The sequence below is a fragment of the Balaenoptera physalus genome (assembly GCF_965194825.1).
Source record: "Balaenoptera physalus genome assembly, chromosome: X".
NCBI lineage: Eukaryota > Metazoa > Chordata > Mammalia > Artiodactyla > Balaenopteridae > Balaenoptera > Balaenoptera physalus.
This window is the reverse complement of record NC_138903.1, coordinates 104,653,711-104,673,583: the sequence shown is the minus strand read 5'-3', so window position 1 is coordinate 104,673,583 and position 19,873 is coordinate 104,653,711. Positions and strand designations below refer to the sequence as shown.

Genomic DNA, 19,873 nt, shown 5'->3' with positions numbered 1-19,873 from the left:
CTAGAAAGGGTGGGAGAGGTGGGCTCCGAGATCCAGAAGCAGGGCTCCTTGGGGCCTCCACTCTTCTGCCTTGACCAGGGCATGGCTCTGCACTGGGCTGACCATGGACAAGTCTGGCTGGGAAGCTTCAGCATTGCCTGGAAGAAGCCAGTACGGAAAGTATTGACACCAGCCCCTTCCCATCCCACCTCAGCCCCTCCTGGAGTTAAGAACTCATAAAACATAAGAGGGGAAGGAAATGTTTAAACATCTGGGAGCCTGTGGATTTAGGGCATTTGTCCTTCCCTTCTTTTGCTTCTATCTTATTTTGAGACTGGGAGTTCCTTCTAGGGAGGCATCTTTGGCCCTGGAGAACTCAAAGGGTGGATCCCAGAGGAGAGGAAGCAGAAAGTGTTGGCTTTGGCTTTGCTCAAACAAGATCTTCTTTTTCGATGATCCAGTCCAGTTCTCCAGAAAGGATTAGGCAGGCATTCTGGGAAGAAGAACTGCCTCGGAGGGAAGATGTGCCTTTGGCCAGCGTGTGCTCTATCTCATGAGAACCAGACAGTAGCAGATGAGGCACGGAAGGGCAAAGTCCAACAGAGCCAAGCATTCCCTCTGGGCCCTGGTTGGCAGGAGTTCTGATTTTTCTCAACTACCCGAAAGATCCTGTTACAAAGAACAAGGTCAGGCCCAAGTGGAGTTTTCTATCATTTCGGATTTTTTTTTTTTATAAAGTCAGATTTATTCGCCTGTTTCAACATAAACATTTTTTTTCAATTATTAATTTATTTATTTATGGCTGTGTTGGGTCTTCGTTTCTGTGAGGGCTTTCTCTAGTTGTGGCAAGCGGGGTCCACTCTTCATCGCGGTACGTGGGCCTCTCACTATCGCGGCCTCTCTTGTTGCAGAGCACAGGCTCCAGACGCGCAGGCTCAGTAGTTGTGGCTCACGGGCCCAGTTGCTCCGCAGCATGTGGGATCTTCCCAGACCAGGGCTCGAACCCGTGTCCCCTGCATTGGCAGGCAGACTCTCAACCACAGCGCCACCAGGGAAGCCCGGTTTTGTTTTGTTTTTTTTAATTGTTCTACCCCTATGTCTTTTTTTCGTCAGTGGTAAAATAGAACCTGTGTAAAGTCCTCAGTGGCACGAGACTAACGTGTACCGTAAAGGAGGTGAGACATTGCTGAAGCTCTCGTGCCAGTCAGCTCAGTCGATATTGCTCATTGTCTTAGTCAATTTTACCAATTTTCCTGCCAAAGGGTTCATGCTGTGGGCCTTAGCTTTAGCCTATTGTTGAGAAACCATTTAATTGAAATAAAACGTGTAATTTGCTTTCATGAACATTTTATCATGCCAAAGAAAACAGAGTAGGTAGTGCGCTCTGCTTTAAGCAAACTCAATATATGAATGGATTGACAAATAAAGTAGGGGCAGATTATTAGCAAAAAGTTTCAACATAATTAGTAACAACAAGCTTTTCTGGTGCATTTTTAAACAATTAGTTTAATCAGGTCACACCTGCCTCACTGTCACATAAGAGCTTGCTTTCTGAGTGCAGGTCTATTTCCTTGGAAGATCTTCTGGTCAAATGTATTACAAACAATAGGAACAAGAACAAAATAGATGTTCCCATCCCTTTCCCTTCTATTCAGCTTCCAACAAAAAGATACTGAAGTTATTTGGGCATTTTTTGCCCTAAAGTATGGGTAGAGTTGTGTTAGATACAAAGTGAGACAATAGGAAACATTTTTTAATGAACAACAAGCTTGCACAGAGACTGTCTATATCACATTGTTATTACAACATAGATGAGCTGAAACTTCTTTTGTACAGATTTAGAGGAAAGAAGACCCTAAAGAGACATCAAGCATATAGAGGTAGTTGAATAACAATATGGGAAGAAAAAAAAAAGCGTTATCTTAATTCCCCTTTCAGCTCATTACAGTGCAAGAGTAAAATGGCTGCTTAACAAACAACTGGAATTACAAACACGAAGACACATTTGCCACTGTTTAAATGGCTTGCTGGATATTTTAATCCTGGCATTACTGAGAACTGCATAAAATGACGGAACTAGTTTATCTAATAAGCCTACGATGCCACATTGAACTATTTGTTCTCCTTTGATTTTGTTGTTGTTTATTATTGTTGCTTTGACTATAGATAAATGTCAAGCAAGTTTTAAAATGATGCATAAGCTACAGTGTTGCTTTGTAAACTTTAAATGGCTACACAGTCACGAAGCAAAAGCTTTAAAATGACACCAGGAACAGAGATTACAGGCACTTCTCTCTCAAGGTTAATTTAGCTCATTTGAAAATACCCATTTGTAAGGGAAAATGTCTTCATTTCACCTCTGGATGTGCATAATCCAGAGTGGGAGCTATCATTCTAAGCGGAACCAAAAAAAAAAAAAAAAAAAAAAAAAGAGGAACCAAATGTGTACATTTTACTTGGCTCCTTTTCCTTCTTTCTGCACTCAGGAAAGGCCACAAATTGCAGCCCATGCAGCCAGCTGCTTCTCAGAACTCTCTTCTATCAAATCAAAACCTCATTCCTCAAGCCCAAGAATGGGCTGAAAATCTGTCCTTTTCCCTTATTTGGGCTGCCTTCTATTTGCATCTCAATTACATATCTCTGCTATGATTCTGCCTTAGGAAACAGAAATGGATGCAAAGTCAGCATGTTGGGAACTCAAGGAATGAGTCCCTGAATAAAACTCCCATCTTGGAAACGGAGTTGGTGAGGGAAACACAGCCCCCAGCGGGTTCCTGTCCATCAACAGTGTGCGATCTATTGACAGTAAGAGACGTCTGAGTGCTGTGAACCAGCCTCAGAGCTCCACTGCTCCAACAGCCAGTCACAGGGGACTATCTGAGCCCAGTCCGGCTTCACAGGCAGAACTGGAAGTGCCACATGTGCAGTGATTCCACGAGTCCCAGCATGCTGCGGCAGCAAGGGGCTAGAAGCAGTTGGCCTTCAGAAAAGGCAAATTGTTGACACAGTCAGTTCTCTACCCCACTGAGTAAGGAGCAAGCACTCTTTTCTCCAAGTTGTCTACAGAAAATTAGTTTTATCATTTTTCATTTTCTACATTTTGCTGGTTATTAGCTAGCAGCAATAGTACAGTACGAAGCAGAAAGGCATAATGTCTGCTTGGTACCTAATATATATACACACATGTACATATATACACAAACACACTCATATATATATATATATATATATATATATATATATATATACACACACACACACACACACACACACACACACACACACACACACAGAGAAAATAACCTACTAGGAAAAGAGTAGGTAAATCACAATAAACAGAAAAATTAGCTGAATAAATGGCACTAACTACCAAGGGGGAAGTCTTGTCCTTCTGGCCTAGATTTAACTTTATGTTTTTCCTGTATATACTCTTTATTCCCAAGCTTTGCAGCAAAATCAATTTACAAGCAGTGAAATGGTCATGTCCAACTGATTACCCCGTTCAAGTACCTATCAAAGAAAGCCAAGGCTTAGCCTTGCACTTTGCCTCCCACCACTACTGAAACAAAAGCTTGCTGTAAAACATGTAAAACAGTCCAAATGTGTATCCAGGCTACTGAGAGAAAAGTGCAATTCTGCCTAGCCAAGCTACATTTGCTGCAGTTAGGTCCTCTCTTATCAACGTGAAATATTCTATGATGTGGAACTTTATACATTTGGGATAGCAGGAAATGATGAGTTGGTTATTCTAATGGAGCTAGAACTTAAGGCTTCCATTATATCAGAAATTCTAGACCTCCAAACAACACTAATTTTTAGCCCTCTTGAAAGAGGAAAAATTTGCTGGCATGGGATTCTCCCTTATCTCTGACCCTAATTTGTTTTCCAGTCTTTTCATTTTCCCAAACAGACTTGACCCCCAAAGGAATTACATGTAAATCATCAAGTTATGGTATGAAAATCAGAGGTGTGGATTCCCCCAACCAAGTTTAAAGGAATTGCAAATGGGTATTGTGTGTAAAGGCAGGGTTTTACGCCAATGTAGTCCCCTGATGATATTCTGTAACTATGAATAATCTAATCATAGCTGTTATTTGTTGAATGACTCCTATGTGCTAGGCACTATGCTAAGTGATGTATATATTATATTATCTCATGTAATGTTATAAGAACCCTACATGCAGTATTTATCCCCACCACTTGCTAGCTGACAAACTGGTGCTCAGAAAAAGTGAAATCACAAAAGTAACACATCTAGCAATCCAAGACACTTATGACCCTTTTCTTTGTTGCATTTACACTAGATAGTAGGAAATTACTGTCCTAGGACTGTGCTATGACCACAAGGCTGGGCACCAGGTGGGAGAGGGAGCCTTTCATTTCCTCCTACCTGAGCCTTGTAGAGTTTGCTTAGGCAGTAACCACGCCTATGCTTCCATTCTTTACCAGCCCAGTTGGGCTCCAAACATCAAACCTGGTAACATAATGTTCTGACAACACGGTGTTCATTAAGAAAGTGCAGAAAAGGTTATTTGGTTTCTGCGTACATGAATCTCTTTTTTGTTGCCTGGATCATCTCATTCCCCCTTTTCTGTTTCTGGCCACATGTGGTGATGGAAGAAGTCAGACTGATTACTTGAGGCATTAACCTCTAGCGGGAACAGAGTGGATGGGCTGCGTGTGAGTCTCGCACTGCAGCTGTCCAGAGTCACATGGCGGGAGGATAATTTGCGTGATGGTAGGAACAACACGATTCACTTCTTCGCTGTCCTAATCATTTCACTCTGTCATTATAACACTCCTGTTTTCAGGTTGTCCTGGCACTAAAGAAATCAAACTGGCACTAAGCAAGCTAAACAAGACCTCACTCTTACCCCCTTACCACTATTCTTGCCCTGTATTGAAATCTTTGGCTCATCTCAGTGAGGAGGAAAGACCGTGTTTAGATAAAATCATGGATTAATTGCTTCCTTTGAAAAGATTTAAAAACCAAAAAGATAGTTTGAGGGTTTCTTAAAGGGTTCTGCCCTCTTTCCTGGCTTCTTTACACTTTTAATAATGAACCGTCCTTCATCAAGCGTTTGCACACATGCTTGCCAGGCCCTGATCCTCAGAACCCTAAGAAGAGGTGGGGTATGGAGGCTAGCTGGGCATGGCTGTGACGTACCAGACTGAAAACCATTACCTCTGAAGGGTTAAATATTATCCTGCCTAAAAGTCCCATTACTAACTGCACTGGGGAGAAATTAAGATATAATTAGATTGCTGAAATAAATGCCTATAAGAGATTGTAATAAAAGACACTCCTCTTATTCATCTCTTGATTCCAGAAAAATAATTCCTTCAGCCTGGCTCTGTATGACACATAGAAAATGGATTACTTTTATTGTACCCTGGCTTATTCCACAACCTATGCCAAATCCCTGAAGTATTTTATATTGTTGGATTCAAATTGAAAGCAAAATAGAATCTGTAAGGATAGATGATCTTGGCATGATTCTGAACTTCCTTTTAAGCATCCAATTGGATAGATACAAAAATGGTTCAAGAACTGGGATCAAATGTAGCAAAAACTGTTAAAGCAAAAATTGTACATTTCTAGTATTGTTACTTCCCCCTAGGTACATGGTAAACCACAACAATAAATAAAGCAGTATTTTTCAGTAATGCACACTTAAATAGTTACAAACATACATGTAGAAAAAAAAGATACGGTAGTGCAAAAAATAAATTATTAAAACAGAAGGAAGTATGAACATTATTTTACACAATGCTATATAAAATATGAACCATTTGGAATGACACCTCAAAAGTCAGTGAAATAATGCAGCAATATGATTAGTAACTGGGCATCACATTTCAACCACACAGTCATTCATCTATGAAAGACAGAAAATTAAAGCAAAACCACTTTAAACTTTGAGAAACTTTTATGTCAAAATCAAAAAAAATTTTTTTTCTTCTGGGCTCTTAAACAACCTCTGCTGTGCATGTAGTTGTGCAGCATGTCAAGAAGCATCTTAAGAAAGAAAGTTTCAAACAGATCACATTCTTTTGGTCTTTCTACTTAATTTCTTTCTGATCAATAGCAGGACAATGCCTCTGTTTGATACTTCCTTCTAAGATGTTATTGCAATTAGGTATATTTACAAGACGACTCCCCCACGGTGGTGAGGGGAGCATGGGAGCTCCTTTTCAGCAATCCACTCACTAGTTTTGGTTTCGGGATATAAAGGCCAGGACTCGCCGAATACCGTTCAGTCTATCCTTTAGGGACCTCATTGCTAGGAACGGGAGCTGAGCTCGGCTTTCCAATGGAAGAACCGCTAATGTCCACCAGCACCAGGCCGGGCCATTGGGGTTGATCTGCAAGAGAAATGCAATGGGTTCGTCTTATTCCTGCGGAAGTGATCCTAACCTGTAGGCTTCCAAAGTTGCCAGGAAACACCCCAGGTGGAACTGCTTCTGTGTGTGGCAGGGATTGCTAATTACCCCCCATCTCTATTTCCCTTTATCTTAGCTGGGCATACAGCCACCCAGGGTGTGGGGGTGGGAAGGCTACATTTGTCAGCCTCCCTTGCAGCTAGGTGAGGCCATAAGACAAAGTCCTGGCTAAGGAGATGTAGAGGGCAGTGATAAGTGTAACTTCTGGGCCATGCTCTGAGAAAGGGGCATGTGCCCTCACTTTCCTCTTTCTCTCCCCTTCCCCTAGCTAGAACCCGGACATGCTGATGATCAGACTTCTTCAATCAGGAGGATGAGGGCAACACTCAAAGGATGGTAGAGCTTTGTCAGGAAGGAGCCTGGGTCTGAATGATCTCACGGAACAGGGCTGCCCTAGCCCTCCATCTCTACGACTTACACTCTCTATCTAGTTTAAGCTGCAGTTATTTTTGGTAGTGGTTAAAGCAAACACATCAATTTCCTAAAAAATACACCATACCTTCTAGCCAGTGTGATTTTACAAGCTGAACTATCTACTACAGTCGGCCCTCCATATCCATGAATTCAACCAACTATGGATCGAAATTGGTTGGTTGAATCTGTAGACGCGAAACCTGTAGATGCAGAGGGCTGATTGTACTCATTGCACCACATAATTTTATAGAAGGGATTTTGGTATCCATGGGGCCTCCTAGAACCAATCCCCCATGGATACCGAGAGACAACTACTCAGCCTCTTCCACCTCTTAGATCCTGTTTAGGCCCTTTGGCCTGATGCATAGAGCATCTGGGTCTTCAGTTCTCATGACCCCTTAGGCTGTGCATGTCTCTTACCTCCATTTCCCTGTTTCTGGCTGAAGGCAACAGAGTCCACATATGCCAGGTCACTAAACGGGGCCACGGCTAGCTTCTCCCCTAAAACCAGAGCCTATGATTCACAGCCCCAAAGCACAGCAATCCCACTTTGCAAAAATTCCAATTGGAAAACACAGTCACATAGAAATATATTCCATCCCAGGTTTCCTCTAATAAAGAGCTTTCCTATCCTACAGTGATCCTGCACCAAAATTCTGTTTGTCGGCAGTGTCCCAGGTACACATTGTAGACCTTGGTGACTTATTTCCTACTAAGCCCCAAATGAGCTTTCTGCCCACACCCCTCAGAAAGTTGGCTTTAGGACTGCAGAGAACCACATTCTACATGCGGGATTGTTTGTTTCCAAACTGGTCACCTGATTCTCCCCCAACCTTCACTGCCTCTTTGCTTCTCTGTGTCTCTAGCTCCATTTGGATTCTTTTTGTCCCTCGCTGCAGTCTGTAACGTGTTATCCCTCCTAGGATGAGTTCTGAATGTTAGATTGACATATCCTGAACTGTATTTCCCAGGATCATTAACAAAGATGTTTAAGCTGATGTTAATACATGTGGTGGTTCCTAAGAAACCTCCTGTGGAGGCTTAGAACATTCTTATTAATGGGACCACTGGGGCTACAGCATTGACTGGATCAAACTGGATGGGTTTTATTTTTTCTGCTGCTGCGCTGCCGAAGCAACAGTCGTAATAAGAAATGAAATGAAACCCAAGATTTCGGCTTTCTGTGTCCCTGAGCCCTTAAGAATCACACAGTGGCACCTGTGTTTTCTCTTGTGGAAGATACTGTTACCATTGCTGATCGCTATCTTCTGCCTGACTAGGGGAGAATGCTTTCCAGAAGGTGAAGGGGAACATTCAACTTGATCATGAGCTTTCTCAGAGCTCTGCTGTAGTCCTGAGTCACAGTGGCCCAGAGCCAGGAGCTGGATCATCTGGAAGCAATGGCCTTTCTCCCTCCAACATTCACGATGCCTTTGAACGGGGGCGGGGAAAGGAGCCACCTTTGTGGCCCGGAGAAAACAAGACACTGCAGTGCATTAGGGAACAGACTGGTCTTTTATAGCCTCAAAACGCAAGAGGAAGAAGGGACTTTAGACACCTCCTTGTCTACCTCCCTCATTTCAGAGATGGGCGAACAAGTCAGAAAGGGGAAAGGACTTACCCGAGGTCACACAGCTAGAGAGGTATAAGTAGGACCAGTTTTTTGGCATGGAAGTCAGAATATACATATTCTATTTTACTATTGTGATAAAGTCAGGAATGAGTACAGGGAAAGAATCAAGGAAGTTATGGAGGCGATTACGTAAGAACCAGGTCAGAATGTGGAAAGGTGATGGTGGGAAAATATTTGACTAGGATATCTCCAGCCTTGTCCTAGAGAGAGGATTCCCTAATTTATACCAGGCAAGCAAAGCTTGGTGAAACTTAACTATCTCCACTTTGCTGGAAAGCTTCAGATCTGCAGCTTGATCTCTCAAATGGACCTGTCCCTCCAGGAAGTAGACTGATCCAGTAGAATCTAATGAACTCTTTTCTAGTATAACTCAGCCAAGGGTAAATTTAAGGATTGGGTCAGTTGTCTCAGGAAAACTTGTTCATCCCTGATGAGGACAATGGCAAGGGTCTAGACCTGCAGGGCTAAGCACGGAGGGACCTGGGGATGAAAGGTTTCCGTGATCCTGCAGTTGGAATCCTGTAAGGTGGCTGGCCCTAGCTCCTCACTCCTTGTTCCTGCAGCAATCAGGGGGAGAGTTATGAAGCCTCCAGGAAGTGGCAGCCTTTGGTCTCAGCTCCCTAGGTACCCTTCTCTTAAGCCTGGCCTTTTGTGAATCTTGTCACCCTAACACATCATCATGGTGGGAATCTGGACTCACATTAAAGGTTCTTCTGTTGATGGTGCCTGTGTTCCCATCCTCTCACTTAACTAATCTCTTAAAGACTCCAAGATAGGATCCAAGTTCCTACTGCTTTACTTTAGTTACTCCAATTCTGATTTGGGGTCCTTTTGTTCTTACCCATGATGCCTACTGCCCAGCCAAACAAGACCAATTTGGATCCATCTTCCTCTCTACACTAAATGTGCTGGATGGAAACCACACACGTATCTAATCACAAACCCTAGGCGCTCTCATCTGGTGGGGGCGACTGATTACAAAGAGACATTTTTAGATACCTGGGGATCAGCATCTTTCTCTGGCATTGGACCAAAATGACTGAGTATCCGATTCTTCAGAGATGCTTTGAGCGAATGAAACCATGATGACGCTTGCTCATAGACACAGTTATGTAATCCCATGAGCTCAGCACAATCCTCTCCTTGAACCTGAAAGTATCAAAGTGGAAGTGAAGCATTCTGTGCCTTCTCCATCATGCCTAGAGCCCCTTTGACACCTGCCTATTTGAGCATCCATCCCGTCACCCTACGGGAAGACTCGCCCTTCTGGCTTTCTCCTGTGTAGTGTGTGAAAGGCTCCTCAGCCAGATGATGGACTGTGTGTAAATATTGCTGAGCGTGGAGGACAGAGAAAGGTTCAGCTGGGTAAATGAGCTGAAACAGCCAGACATATAGCAAACCAGTGACACTAACTGGCCTGAGTGGAGGCGTGCTGTTAAACGAGGTTGTGCTTGTTCACGCCTCTCTCCTTTTCATTTTTTACATCTGCTTTCCCACTGCTCCCTGGGAAGAGAGGGAGCAGCGGCTGTGTCTCCGTATGTAACTTTATCTTCCAAGGCAAATACGTTTATTCGTTGAGCAAATGTTTATTAATCTTGTACTATGTAGTGAATGTAAATATAAACGCTTATGGGATCATTTACCTCTTCTTCTACCCGTTAGTTCAGAAAACCAAGGATTAACTGGACATGTCATCTTTCTGTGTTATGGGATGATGGATTATTGGGAAGGGCTCTTGGCCAGGTTGCACATTTAAAAATAGACATGTGTATGTGAATCTACAATTATCTCAAAAGAAAAAGGTTTAAAATATAAATAAATCAAAAAATAAAATACATATGTATAGATCCAGCTCCAGATCTTGGTATCCCTGGCAGAGACCTAACTCCTGTGCTAAATGGGCCCCAGGGTTGGTCTGGCTTGGCACCTCTTATGCATGAATATAGATCAGCAACTAAGCAGGGAAAGCCCAGACAAGGGGCGCGCTCACTGCCATTCCACAATCGAACAGGAACCTGGCAGCATTCGGTGTGGCAGCAGCGAATCAGTGAGAAATCCCAAGGCCCCCATCCATGCCCAGAAATCCTTTTGCAATCATCTTGGTCTGCCAAGCTTCAGGACTAGCTTGGCTTCAGGATTCTTGGCACTGGCCACCCTCACCTTTTGGTCTTCAATGTATTCGATGTCAGCTGTGTTGTAACCATCCCGCTGGCCCTGATGGAGGACCTTGAAGCGCCTCTTGCCTATGCTGTCGACCACTGAGCGGCCATCAGCAAAGAACTGAACATTTCTGATCTCTAGGATGCAGCCATATTCCGCAAACCTGTTTATTGGGAATGGACTCAAGAAAGTAAATCCTTGATGAGCTGTTTCCCTGGCCTGCGCACCTCCCCCCATTTCTATAACCTCATGTTGTGTCCTGAGGGACTTCTGCCTTCTTCCCTGTCCCAGGGTCTATAGCTGCAATAACACCACAGGCAGTGCCTGTGTGAGAAAAAATTTTAATGTGTAACTGCTACCATTTATTGTACTGTGCTCAGTACTTTACGTGCATTATTAACTCACCAATCCTCCCAACAAACCCAACGAGGTAGGCACTATTATTGTACCCACTTTACAGATAAGGAAACTGAGTCACCGGAGGTTCAGTAACTTGCCCAAAGTCAAACTTGCTCCAAGGATGGAGCTGGAATATGAACCCAGGCAGTTTGACTCCAGGGACCACACTCTTATAAAACACGTTTTAGAGTATATACCACCTGTTTAACAAAAGGTTGATCCTGGGGTTCCTTTAAACGGGCAGCCTCTCACACTGTAAACTAGGGGCCAGAGGGACCCTGATCCTTACAAATGCTCCTGGGAGGGCCCCAAAGTAAAACAAAAAACCCTTTCCACCCAACCTCCCTTTACTTGCATAGCTCCTCACTTACCTTTTGACAGGATCTCCAAGGCACATGCCAAACTGTCGTGTGCCTGTCTCAATGCATCTACGAATCATCAGACGGTAACAAGGCTCAAAGATGTGCAGGGGACAAGGAACCGTGGGATATGCCATGGTACACACGAAAATAGGCACGTTCTTATTTAAGCTGTCAGGAAGAGCAAATGACATGAATCTCACAGCACTGAAGCAGAACACAGAAAGGTTGGTCAAATTTCACCATGTGGTTCCCCTGCAGGAAGGCAAGGAGACATCAAGTTGAGGCTGATAACAAATACTAAAATGCATCTGGTGCTGTGGGCTGAATCCCATTATCTGGTGCACAGGTTAGCCTAAGGGCTACGATTAAAATTGACATTCTACACATTCTAATTTGGGTAATGAAGTTCTCTAGTACCGTAACATTGTCGGTGATAGTTATACCTCATATTTTTCTTTCTTTCTTTCATGCTCTCCACTCTAAACAATCTCTCCAGGTGTCTTGCTGGCAGTATGGGGAAGGGGGGTAAAAGTGGACCCAGCTCTCCAGAGGAATGGTGGGAAAATCTCTGCAAGATGCCCGTGAGCATCTCACATATTTGCAAAGCCCCCAGAGGATCTGCATGGCAGGCCCAGCTGGGAGGAGGAGGGAGCAGTGGAGAGGCAAGAGTAATCTAGCCCAGTGATGCTCAAACGCTCCTGTGCATCAGAATCACTGGAGGCCCGTAAACGCAGACAACAGGCCACTGCACCCCCCCCAGACACACTGGTGCAGCAGCTCTGAAATCGACACCTACGAGTCTGCCTCTCAACATGTGCCCATGAAGACGCAGACACATGGCCTGATGGGGAACCACCAACCGGGCCAGCTCCTCCTGGATCACTGTTCTTTTATTTGTCTAGTAAATCCAATACAGGGACATCTGAACATAAACTTACCAATAGATATAAGATCATTTGCCCAAGTCTCAAAAGGATTAAATTTAGGATTCCTTTAAAGAGAAATCCACCTAGTATATTCCAGTGTTTGTTAATCAGACATTAAATGATATTTGAGAAGAGGGCCCAGAGAGACTCAAGGTGAACTTAAGAATCAGAAATAAAGATAAAGATGCCTTGAGTAGATAGATCTGTTAATGAGCAAAGAACGATTTCATTTCTGGCTCCCCAGCACAGTGTGTTATTCAAAGTGAGAGGCACAAATAAACTGGTGGCAGTTTAGAAATGTTCTCTACAGGGTGAGCATAAAACCAGAACAGCTTTTGCCATCGGGAACTTTGCCCCCAGAATGCTGTGAGAATTCCACCAGGGATGGGGAGATGGGGGGGTCAGCAGTATGAGAGACAGAAATTAGTGATTTCCTCCTGCTTTTTCTGCTAAGTGAGTTGTTCTTCCAGCCAGGCAAAGAGCTTGGAGCCTTACTTCTTTCTCCACCCCTACTCTCTACTTCTCACAATACCTGTGATGGAAGAGGAAGCGTAATAACAAGCAGCATTCTTACTATTGCTTTTATTAAGTGCTTACTATGCACTAGCTCATTTGATCTTTGTAACAAGTCCATGAGGCAAGGACTATTATTATCCCCAAGTTACAGATGAGGAGACTGAGGCCCAGAGAGGTTAAGTGACTTGCCTAGGGTCATGAAGTACACTCACTTTGTGGCAAAACTGCATCATAAGCCCAGGTCTGGCTGATATCAAAGTTCTTAACCTCGTAGAACCTCCTTATGTACCTGAAAACCGTCTTCTGGATACAGCTGACCCTTGAACAACACGGGGGTTAGGGGCGCCAACCCTCTGCCCAGTTGAAAATCAGCATATAACTTAAGAGTCGCCCTCGGTATCCAAAGCTCCTCTGTATCCGCGGTTCTGCATTCATGGATTCAACCAACCACAGATCGGGTAGTGTAGTACTATAGTATTTACTACTGAAAAAAATCCACGTATAAGTGGAACCGCACAGTTCAAATCCATGTTGTTTAAGGGTCAACTGCACTTCATTAAGCCCCCCTGATTAAATTATTCCAATAATTTGGTATCTGTGATACCCAGTTACTAGTGCCAATATGTGACCTGGTCAGTGGTTCGGCTTAGGTTTCTTCAGTGGGTGCTGGTAAATAACAACTGGCTTTCTGGGGATGGAGCGGGTAAGCCCTTGTTACAGCATTTTCCAATTTCTGTGGTGTAAATACTCTCACTGTGGCCAATTTCAAGCTACCAACATGGTATCACTAAATGAGGAGTTAGGAGGGAATGTGCACTTTCAGTTCTATGACCTGGTATGAGTAAAACTGAAAACAGCAATGTGCATATGCATACTTAGACAGTTCTTCCATTTCCTCTTCATAAAGCCTCCTTCGTTCCTTGAGTTCTTCTGGAAGGAATTTAGCTATTAGCTCCTCCATTATGACATTTTTACTGTATTTTCTTGATGCCAAGCACTATACGGGGAACAAGGCAATTAGATATTATGCAGTCATCAGAAAAACACACAGCACTTCTGATGTAATCAGTAGAACAGTTAAATGACCCACATACTGGAGTAATTTAGACCCACACATTGGCAGCTGATACTATCATAATGTATATATTCTCTGGAGGTTAGAGTTTAGCTTAAAAAAAAACCACATGCAATGAATTACTTTTAAAATTAGAAAAATTATTTTAAAAAGGGAAAAAGACCTGCAATGGAGTATTAAAAATGCCATAGCTTTCCTAAGACACTGAAATTGATTGAGATCATGTTCTTGTCAAAAAAGGGAGAAAATCCTTTCCTTTCCTTTTTCTGATTACTGTGTTTATAAGCTCCCAGAAATGGTCTCCATCTGGGATATGCTGAAAGTCCGTGGTCAAAAGGTTCAGGGAACTAAAAAGCAATTTTCAATTATTGATCCTTTCCTGCTGTGCCCCACTCCCAACCCCACCCCAATGCTTGGGATTCAGGATATTTCAAGTCTATATATTATACATATTTTTTTCTCCTCTAACTTTAGTTTTAAAAAGAAAAGCTATACTGGTGATTTCATTTGCCTATTTGTTTTTATTATACCGTCTAGGTATCACTGGATTTATGTTGTAAACCTTGATTTCATAACCTAACTCGGGCTCAGTTGTCACTTTTCACTATTACTCTCCTCCCAAACACCCCTAGTCCGTGCACATCCAGGGATCTGTAAGGAATGGGTGTTTTGTGTGAACCAGACAATGGGAACGAAAACATCTGCAGAGAACTGCCGGCTATGGAAACTACCCACACAGACCCAGCAGGGGGAGCTCCTGAGTATAAAACGGCAGGCTTCAGACATTTTTTCTTTTCCCAGTACGGGCTACGTCTGTCTATTCCGCAGTGAACATGATCGGAATAAGATATTTCTCTCTCTGGATAATGGTGCAAGTGTGACCCTGTGTGAAGACACAGAGATAGATGGGAATATCTTCTAGCCCCTAAGTCCAGGACCTCACAGCCTCTGCCTCCACGATGCTTTCTCAGCCACTGCCATTGCCTGGCTGCAGGAAAATGGGCTGCTTTGCCCAGTCCCAGTCTTTGGGGAAAAGCCATGACTCAGGAGGTAGCCTCTCCAAGAAGGAGGTGACTCCTCCGCTGATGCTAAAACAAAAAGCCAAGAAAGGTACATACTAAAATTTTAACGGTAGATTTTCCTTCTTTCTGTTAATCTGAATGTTGTAGTGTTACCACAACACAAATGTATTATTGAAGTATAAGGACCATGGGCTTCTCACCTACAATCAGGACAGCAAATACCACCTCTTCACCTAGGCCAGATATGACACTGACCCTCCCCCCAGCCCAATACACACCCTCAGGGCTATCCTGAGTGATTATTTCACTCCCTTCCCTTAATTTAAATGTTGGGGTGTTGGGAAAGCTTGACACATGACTTCTCTGGATCTACATTCACCTAGAGATAGTCTTGCATCATCTCCAACCTCTCCTCAGGGATGACAGGGGTCAAGGGACATTTATACTGATTGTAAAATATGGCACACAAGTCCCTGGGGTGGGGGGACAAGATGGATTCCCAGATCTGCTTGTGCTACAGAAAATTACAGCAAGTCCATTTGAAAGACAAAGGTGGCAGTTTGTGTGATTCATTTTAGAGAATCTGGAAGCCCCAGAGATTTTTCAGCAGACAAATGTCTGCTAGTAAGTACAGCCGCAGCTGAGGAGTGGGGCAAGGACCACAGTGAAGGTCTGTGAGGTTTTCCTGGAGACCTGGGAGTGATCTCTTCAAACCACAGAATAAACATTGATGATAAGGGGACATCGGAGCTCATCTAGTCCAAGCCCAGGGAGGGCAGAAGATTCACCCAACATGACAGTGAATCAGGTGCCATGATGGGATTAGAACAAGGATCCATGTTTATCATCATTTTGATACTTTTGTTTCCAACACAAATTAATTTCACTACTGACAGTTCATAAAAAGCTAGATGTTGCCTCATTTCCCTGGAGGACTTTGTGGAGATGGGAGGGGTGGCTCTAAGACAGGAGAAATAAATGGTCTGAGGGGGTGTTTTGCTCTAGCACAGTGCAGTGGCTTGGGATCCAATAGGATGCTGTATTCGTACCCAATTCCAAATAAGCTAACCCAATCAAGAAAGAAAGAACGTTTTACCTGTGAAAGACCATCTTTGCACAGTGGACACTTCGCATTGTGATCTAGGCATCTTTCAAGGCATTTTAAGCAAAAGGTGTGTCCACAAGGTGTTGTGACTGGCTCATAGAATAATCTGAAATTTAGGAATCAGAATGCAAGAAAACTGCAATCAGACCAAACATGAAAGACAGAGCTATTCAGTGTTCAGGTTTTATAGTATTATTTGGGAAATTCTACGTGCGGGGGTAGGAGGGGGTTCTTTTTCCTTTTTTTTAGAAAAAAACACCCTGCTGTTGTTGCACTTCAGAAAAGCATTTGCTTTTTATTTCTGAGCTGGATTTAAATGCATTAAATTATGCATTTATTAAAATTTAGGACATAGCTAGATCATTTTGTAACATTAGTTCTAGTCAGTCTCTTCCAGGGCATCCACATTTTTTTCCCTGTCAGGTCCTAGAAAAATGAAGACGAATGCCCAGAGTGTCTTGAATAGATTCCATTCTAAAATACTTAGTCAACCTGTTCACCTGAATGTATGTAAACACATAGACAAACAAACACATGCTCCCAGATTTAAGCACTCTATATCATACTACAGTGGAAAAACACTAGGCTTATTTGCTAACCTTGATTCCATTTTTCACCTAAGCAATGTTTACAGCCTGAAGGATCTCAAAATTGCACCTGTAACAAACATAACTGCCTTTTATATGGATGGATCATTTTCCTAGGGACAACACAGTAATGTTATTAATGTGCTTACTGATGGATAGACAGACAGACACATACATATATACATGTGTATGTATACACATACTTTAATTAGATCCTATTTTAATTGTTTTGTAGGAGCTATTTTTTCAAAGCAATCTGAGGATCTTTTAAAAAGCTGTTCTGTACATTCAGAGATTCATGGATTTATTTTGCTTAAAGAAAGGCTCACCTGCAGCAGGACCATTGGACGGGGGCAGCTGAAGATGATGCTTCAGAAGCGGAGCTCGCACCCACCAAGAGGACAGAAAGAAGGGAAAGACGCCTGACCAGCCTGTTTTGACCTCACAAGAGTGTTCAGTTGAGAGGAAGAGGCTGCAGGCTGCACAGCCCCCTCGTGCGGCCAGGAGGTGCACCAGCAGCCTGGCCCACACAGCCAGGCTGAACAGAAGAATCAAAACGTCAGAGCTGGAAAGCACTTGAGAAAAAAATCGAACCCACCAATCAGAATGAAACTGAGATCCAGAGGGGATGAAGTGGCTGAGCTAAGAGTACACAGCCAACTGTTGGCAGATGAAATGGAAAAAGAAAAGGTACACGACTTCCCCTTCCAGTAGTGTGCCTTTTCTGTTAGAACAATGATTCTCAGCCACTGCTGTGTGTGAGAACCACGTGTGTTGCTTTTCCTTTAAATAGCTTTATAGATGTATTATTGACATGCAATAAACTGCACATACTTTAAGTGTACAATTTGATAAGTTTTGACACATGTACACGTCTATGAAACCACTTCCACAACCAAGATAATGAACACACTTGTCACCCCCAAGTGTCTCCTTGTGCCCCTGAGTAAACCCTCCCTCTTGCTCCTCCCCAGACCACCCCCCTCCCACCATCACCTGGGGAACTTTAAAAAACTACAGAGGCCCAGGATGGTACCTACAGAGATGCAGATCAGTTGGTCCAGGGTAAGGGCCAGGCATCAGGATTTTTAAAGCTCCTGGGGTGGTTTTAATGTGTAGCCAGGGTTGGGAATCACTGTATTACACAATCCTACTAACCTCTGCGTAGGCGAATCTACTCTATTGGTCTCCAAACCTAATTATCAGAGTCCCAGGTGGAACTTTAAAAACGCAGACGTGGCAAAGTCTCACTGGATAAAGTTTACAATTCAGGAGGTCAAGGGGAGGAGCAGAGATTTGATATTTTTAACAAGCCAATCAAGGTCTGGACTAGGAGAGAGATTTTTCATATATTTACTGTTTTCTACTTTTTAAATGTTATCAACCTGTTTAAAAAGCAGTTAATCTGTTTACCCGAGTTAATAAATTTTAGTTACTAAATCGGCCAAAAAGTAAAATTAATTTTCAAAAAACCTCTTTGATGAAGGTCCTAACCAGTGTACTAAGGCAAGGAGAAAAAATGTCTGAGGACTTAAACGGGAAAAAACAAATCTGTTGTTTTTCACAAATGGTATGATGATGAACTTAGAAAATCTAAAAGAATCTATAGAATGATTATTAGAATTAATGAGAATTGATAGAATTAGCAAGGAAGCTAGAGAAATACACACACACACACACACACACACACACACACACCATTCAATTGTAGCTCTATATACCAGCAACAAGCATGAGAGAATACATTTTTGAAAAGATGACATTTACAATTGCTTTTGAGTGCCCAGGAATAAACCTAACAAAAGTTTATGAGACCTCTATTGAAAGAAACTGTAAACATTTCATTGAAAGAAAGTAAAGAAGACCTAACTAAGTCCCAATAAAAACCCCAATGGGTTATTTTACTTGTTTGTTTTTGTGGAACTTGGCAAGTTGATTTCTAAACTTTATAAGGCAAGGCAAAGGGCCAAGAAGAGCTGTGACACTTTTGAATAGCAGCAATGTAGGAGGACATGCTCTACCAGACATCAGAACTTATTATAAAGCAGTAGTGATTAAAACAGAGTAAGACTAGCACAAGGACAAATAGATCCGTGGAATAGAAAAGAAAGCCCAGAAATAGACTGAGACCCAGATTCTTGATTTATGACAAGTGTGGCACTTCAAAGCAGAGGGAGGATTTTCAATACATAAATAGCATTCTCAATAATGCCATCTGGGATAGTTGGCTATCCATAGGGGGCAAAGAAGTTGGACTGCCTCTCACACCATACACAAAAAGCAATTCCCTGTGGGCTGTAAAGATAAATGTGAAAGGCAAACAGTACAGCTTCTAGAAGACAAGACAGAACATCTTTCTGACCTCAGGGGGGGAAAAAAGATTTCTTAAACAGGACACACACACAAAAAAGCTAACTGTAAATGAAAAGATTGATCATTGTTACTGCATTAAACTTAAGAACTTGTTAGCGCGTCGAAAGGTGCCATTAAGAGAGCAAAAAGGCAAGCCAGAGCTGGAGAAGATATCTGCAGCACACGTGACTAACAAAGGACTTGTATGTAGAACATACATAGAGCACCTAAAGTCAGTAAGAAAAAGAGAGATAATCCAATCAAAAATGGGCAAAGAGTTATATACGCACCAGCAGACATAAAAACTGTTCACAGTAACGTTGTCCATAATAGCTCTAAACTGGAAACAGCCCAAATATCCATCTAGAATATAACTGATTTTGGTTGATTCATACAATGGGACACTATACACTAATGAAAATGAACAAACTTCACCTACATGGAATAACATGGATAAATCTTCATCCTGAGGAAAAGAAGCCACAAAAAAAGAATCCGTTCTGGATAATTCCACTTATATAAAGTTTTTTTAAAAATAGGAAAAACGAAATTACACTGTTTTAGAGATACATACAAGGGTGTCAAGATAGTGGTTTCAGGGGCAGTGGGGGGGCGTGATTTGGAAGGGGCACACGGGCAGCTTCTGGAGTCCTGGCAATGTTTTATTTCTTGGGCTGAGAGGGGTTCCATGAGTATCCTCTTTACAATATTTTGTTAAGAGAATATATTCATATTTTTACATACTTTCCCACTGTGTCTATTTCACAATTTAAAGTGTTTTTCAAAATTGAGATTTGCAGGCTGATTTTGGGAACTACTGCTGTGATCTAACTACTAGAAGCAGCCAAACCAGATGATCTCATTTCCTCAGTGATCTGAGACCTATGAATCTGAATGCT

The 19,873-nt window shown here is 42.6% G+C and overlaps 1 protein-coding gene across 4 annotated transcripts in view; it reads right to left on the bottom strand.

Annotated features, from left to right (window-relative positions):
• Positions 1–1,467: 1,467 nt before the first annotated feature.
• Positions 1,468–19,873, bottom strand: part of LONRF3 (LON peptidase N-terminal domain and ring finger 3) — a 37,733-nt gene continuing 19,327 nt past the window's right edge. For 2 of the 4 annotated variants that reach the window (XM_082445502.1, XM_082445504.1), the window contains 6 exons: positions 16,027–16,141; positions 13,709–13,830; positions 11,401–11,559; positions 10,631–10,811; positions 9,470–9,619; positions 1,468–6,345 (listed from right to left, as the gene is read on the bottom strand). In XM_082445502.1, the coding sequence (XP_082301628.1) occupies positions 6,190–6,345; positions 9,470–9,619; positions 10,631–10,811; positions 11,401–11,559; positions 13,709–13,830; positions 16,027–16,141 (883 nt within the window). In that variant the 3' untranslated portion in view covers positions 1,468–6,189. The remainder of the gene's footprint in view (positions 6,346–9,469; positions 9,620–10,630; positions 10,812–11,400; positions 11,560–13,708; positions 13,831–16,026; positions 16,142–19,873) is intronic. The other 2 variants (XM_082445503.1, XM_082445505.1) reach the window with 1 other exon arrangement.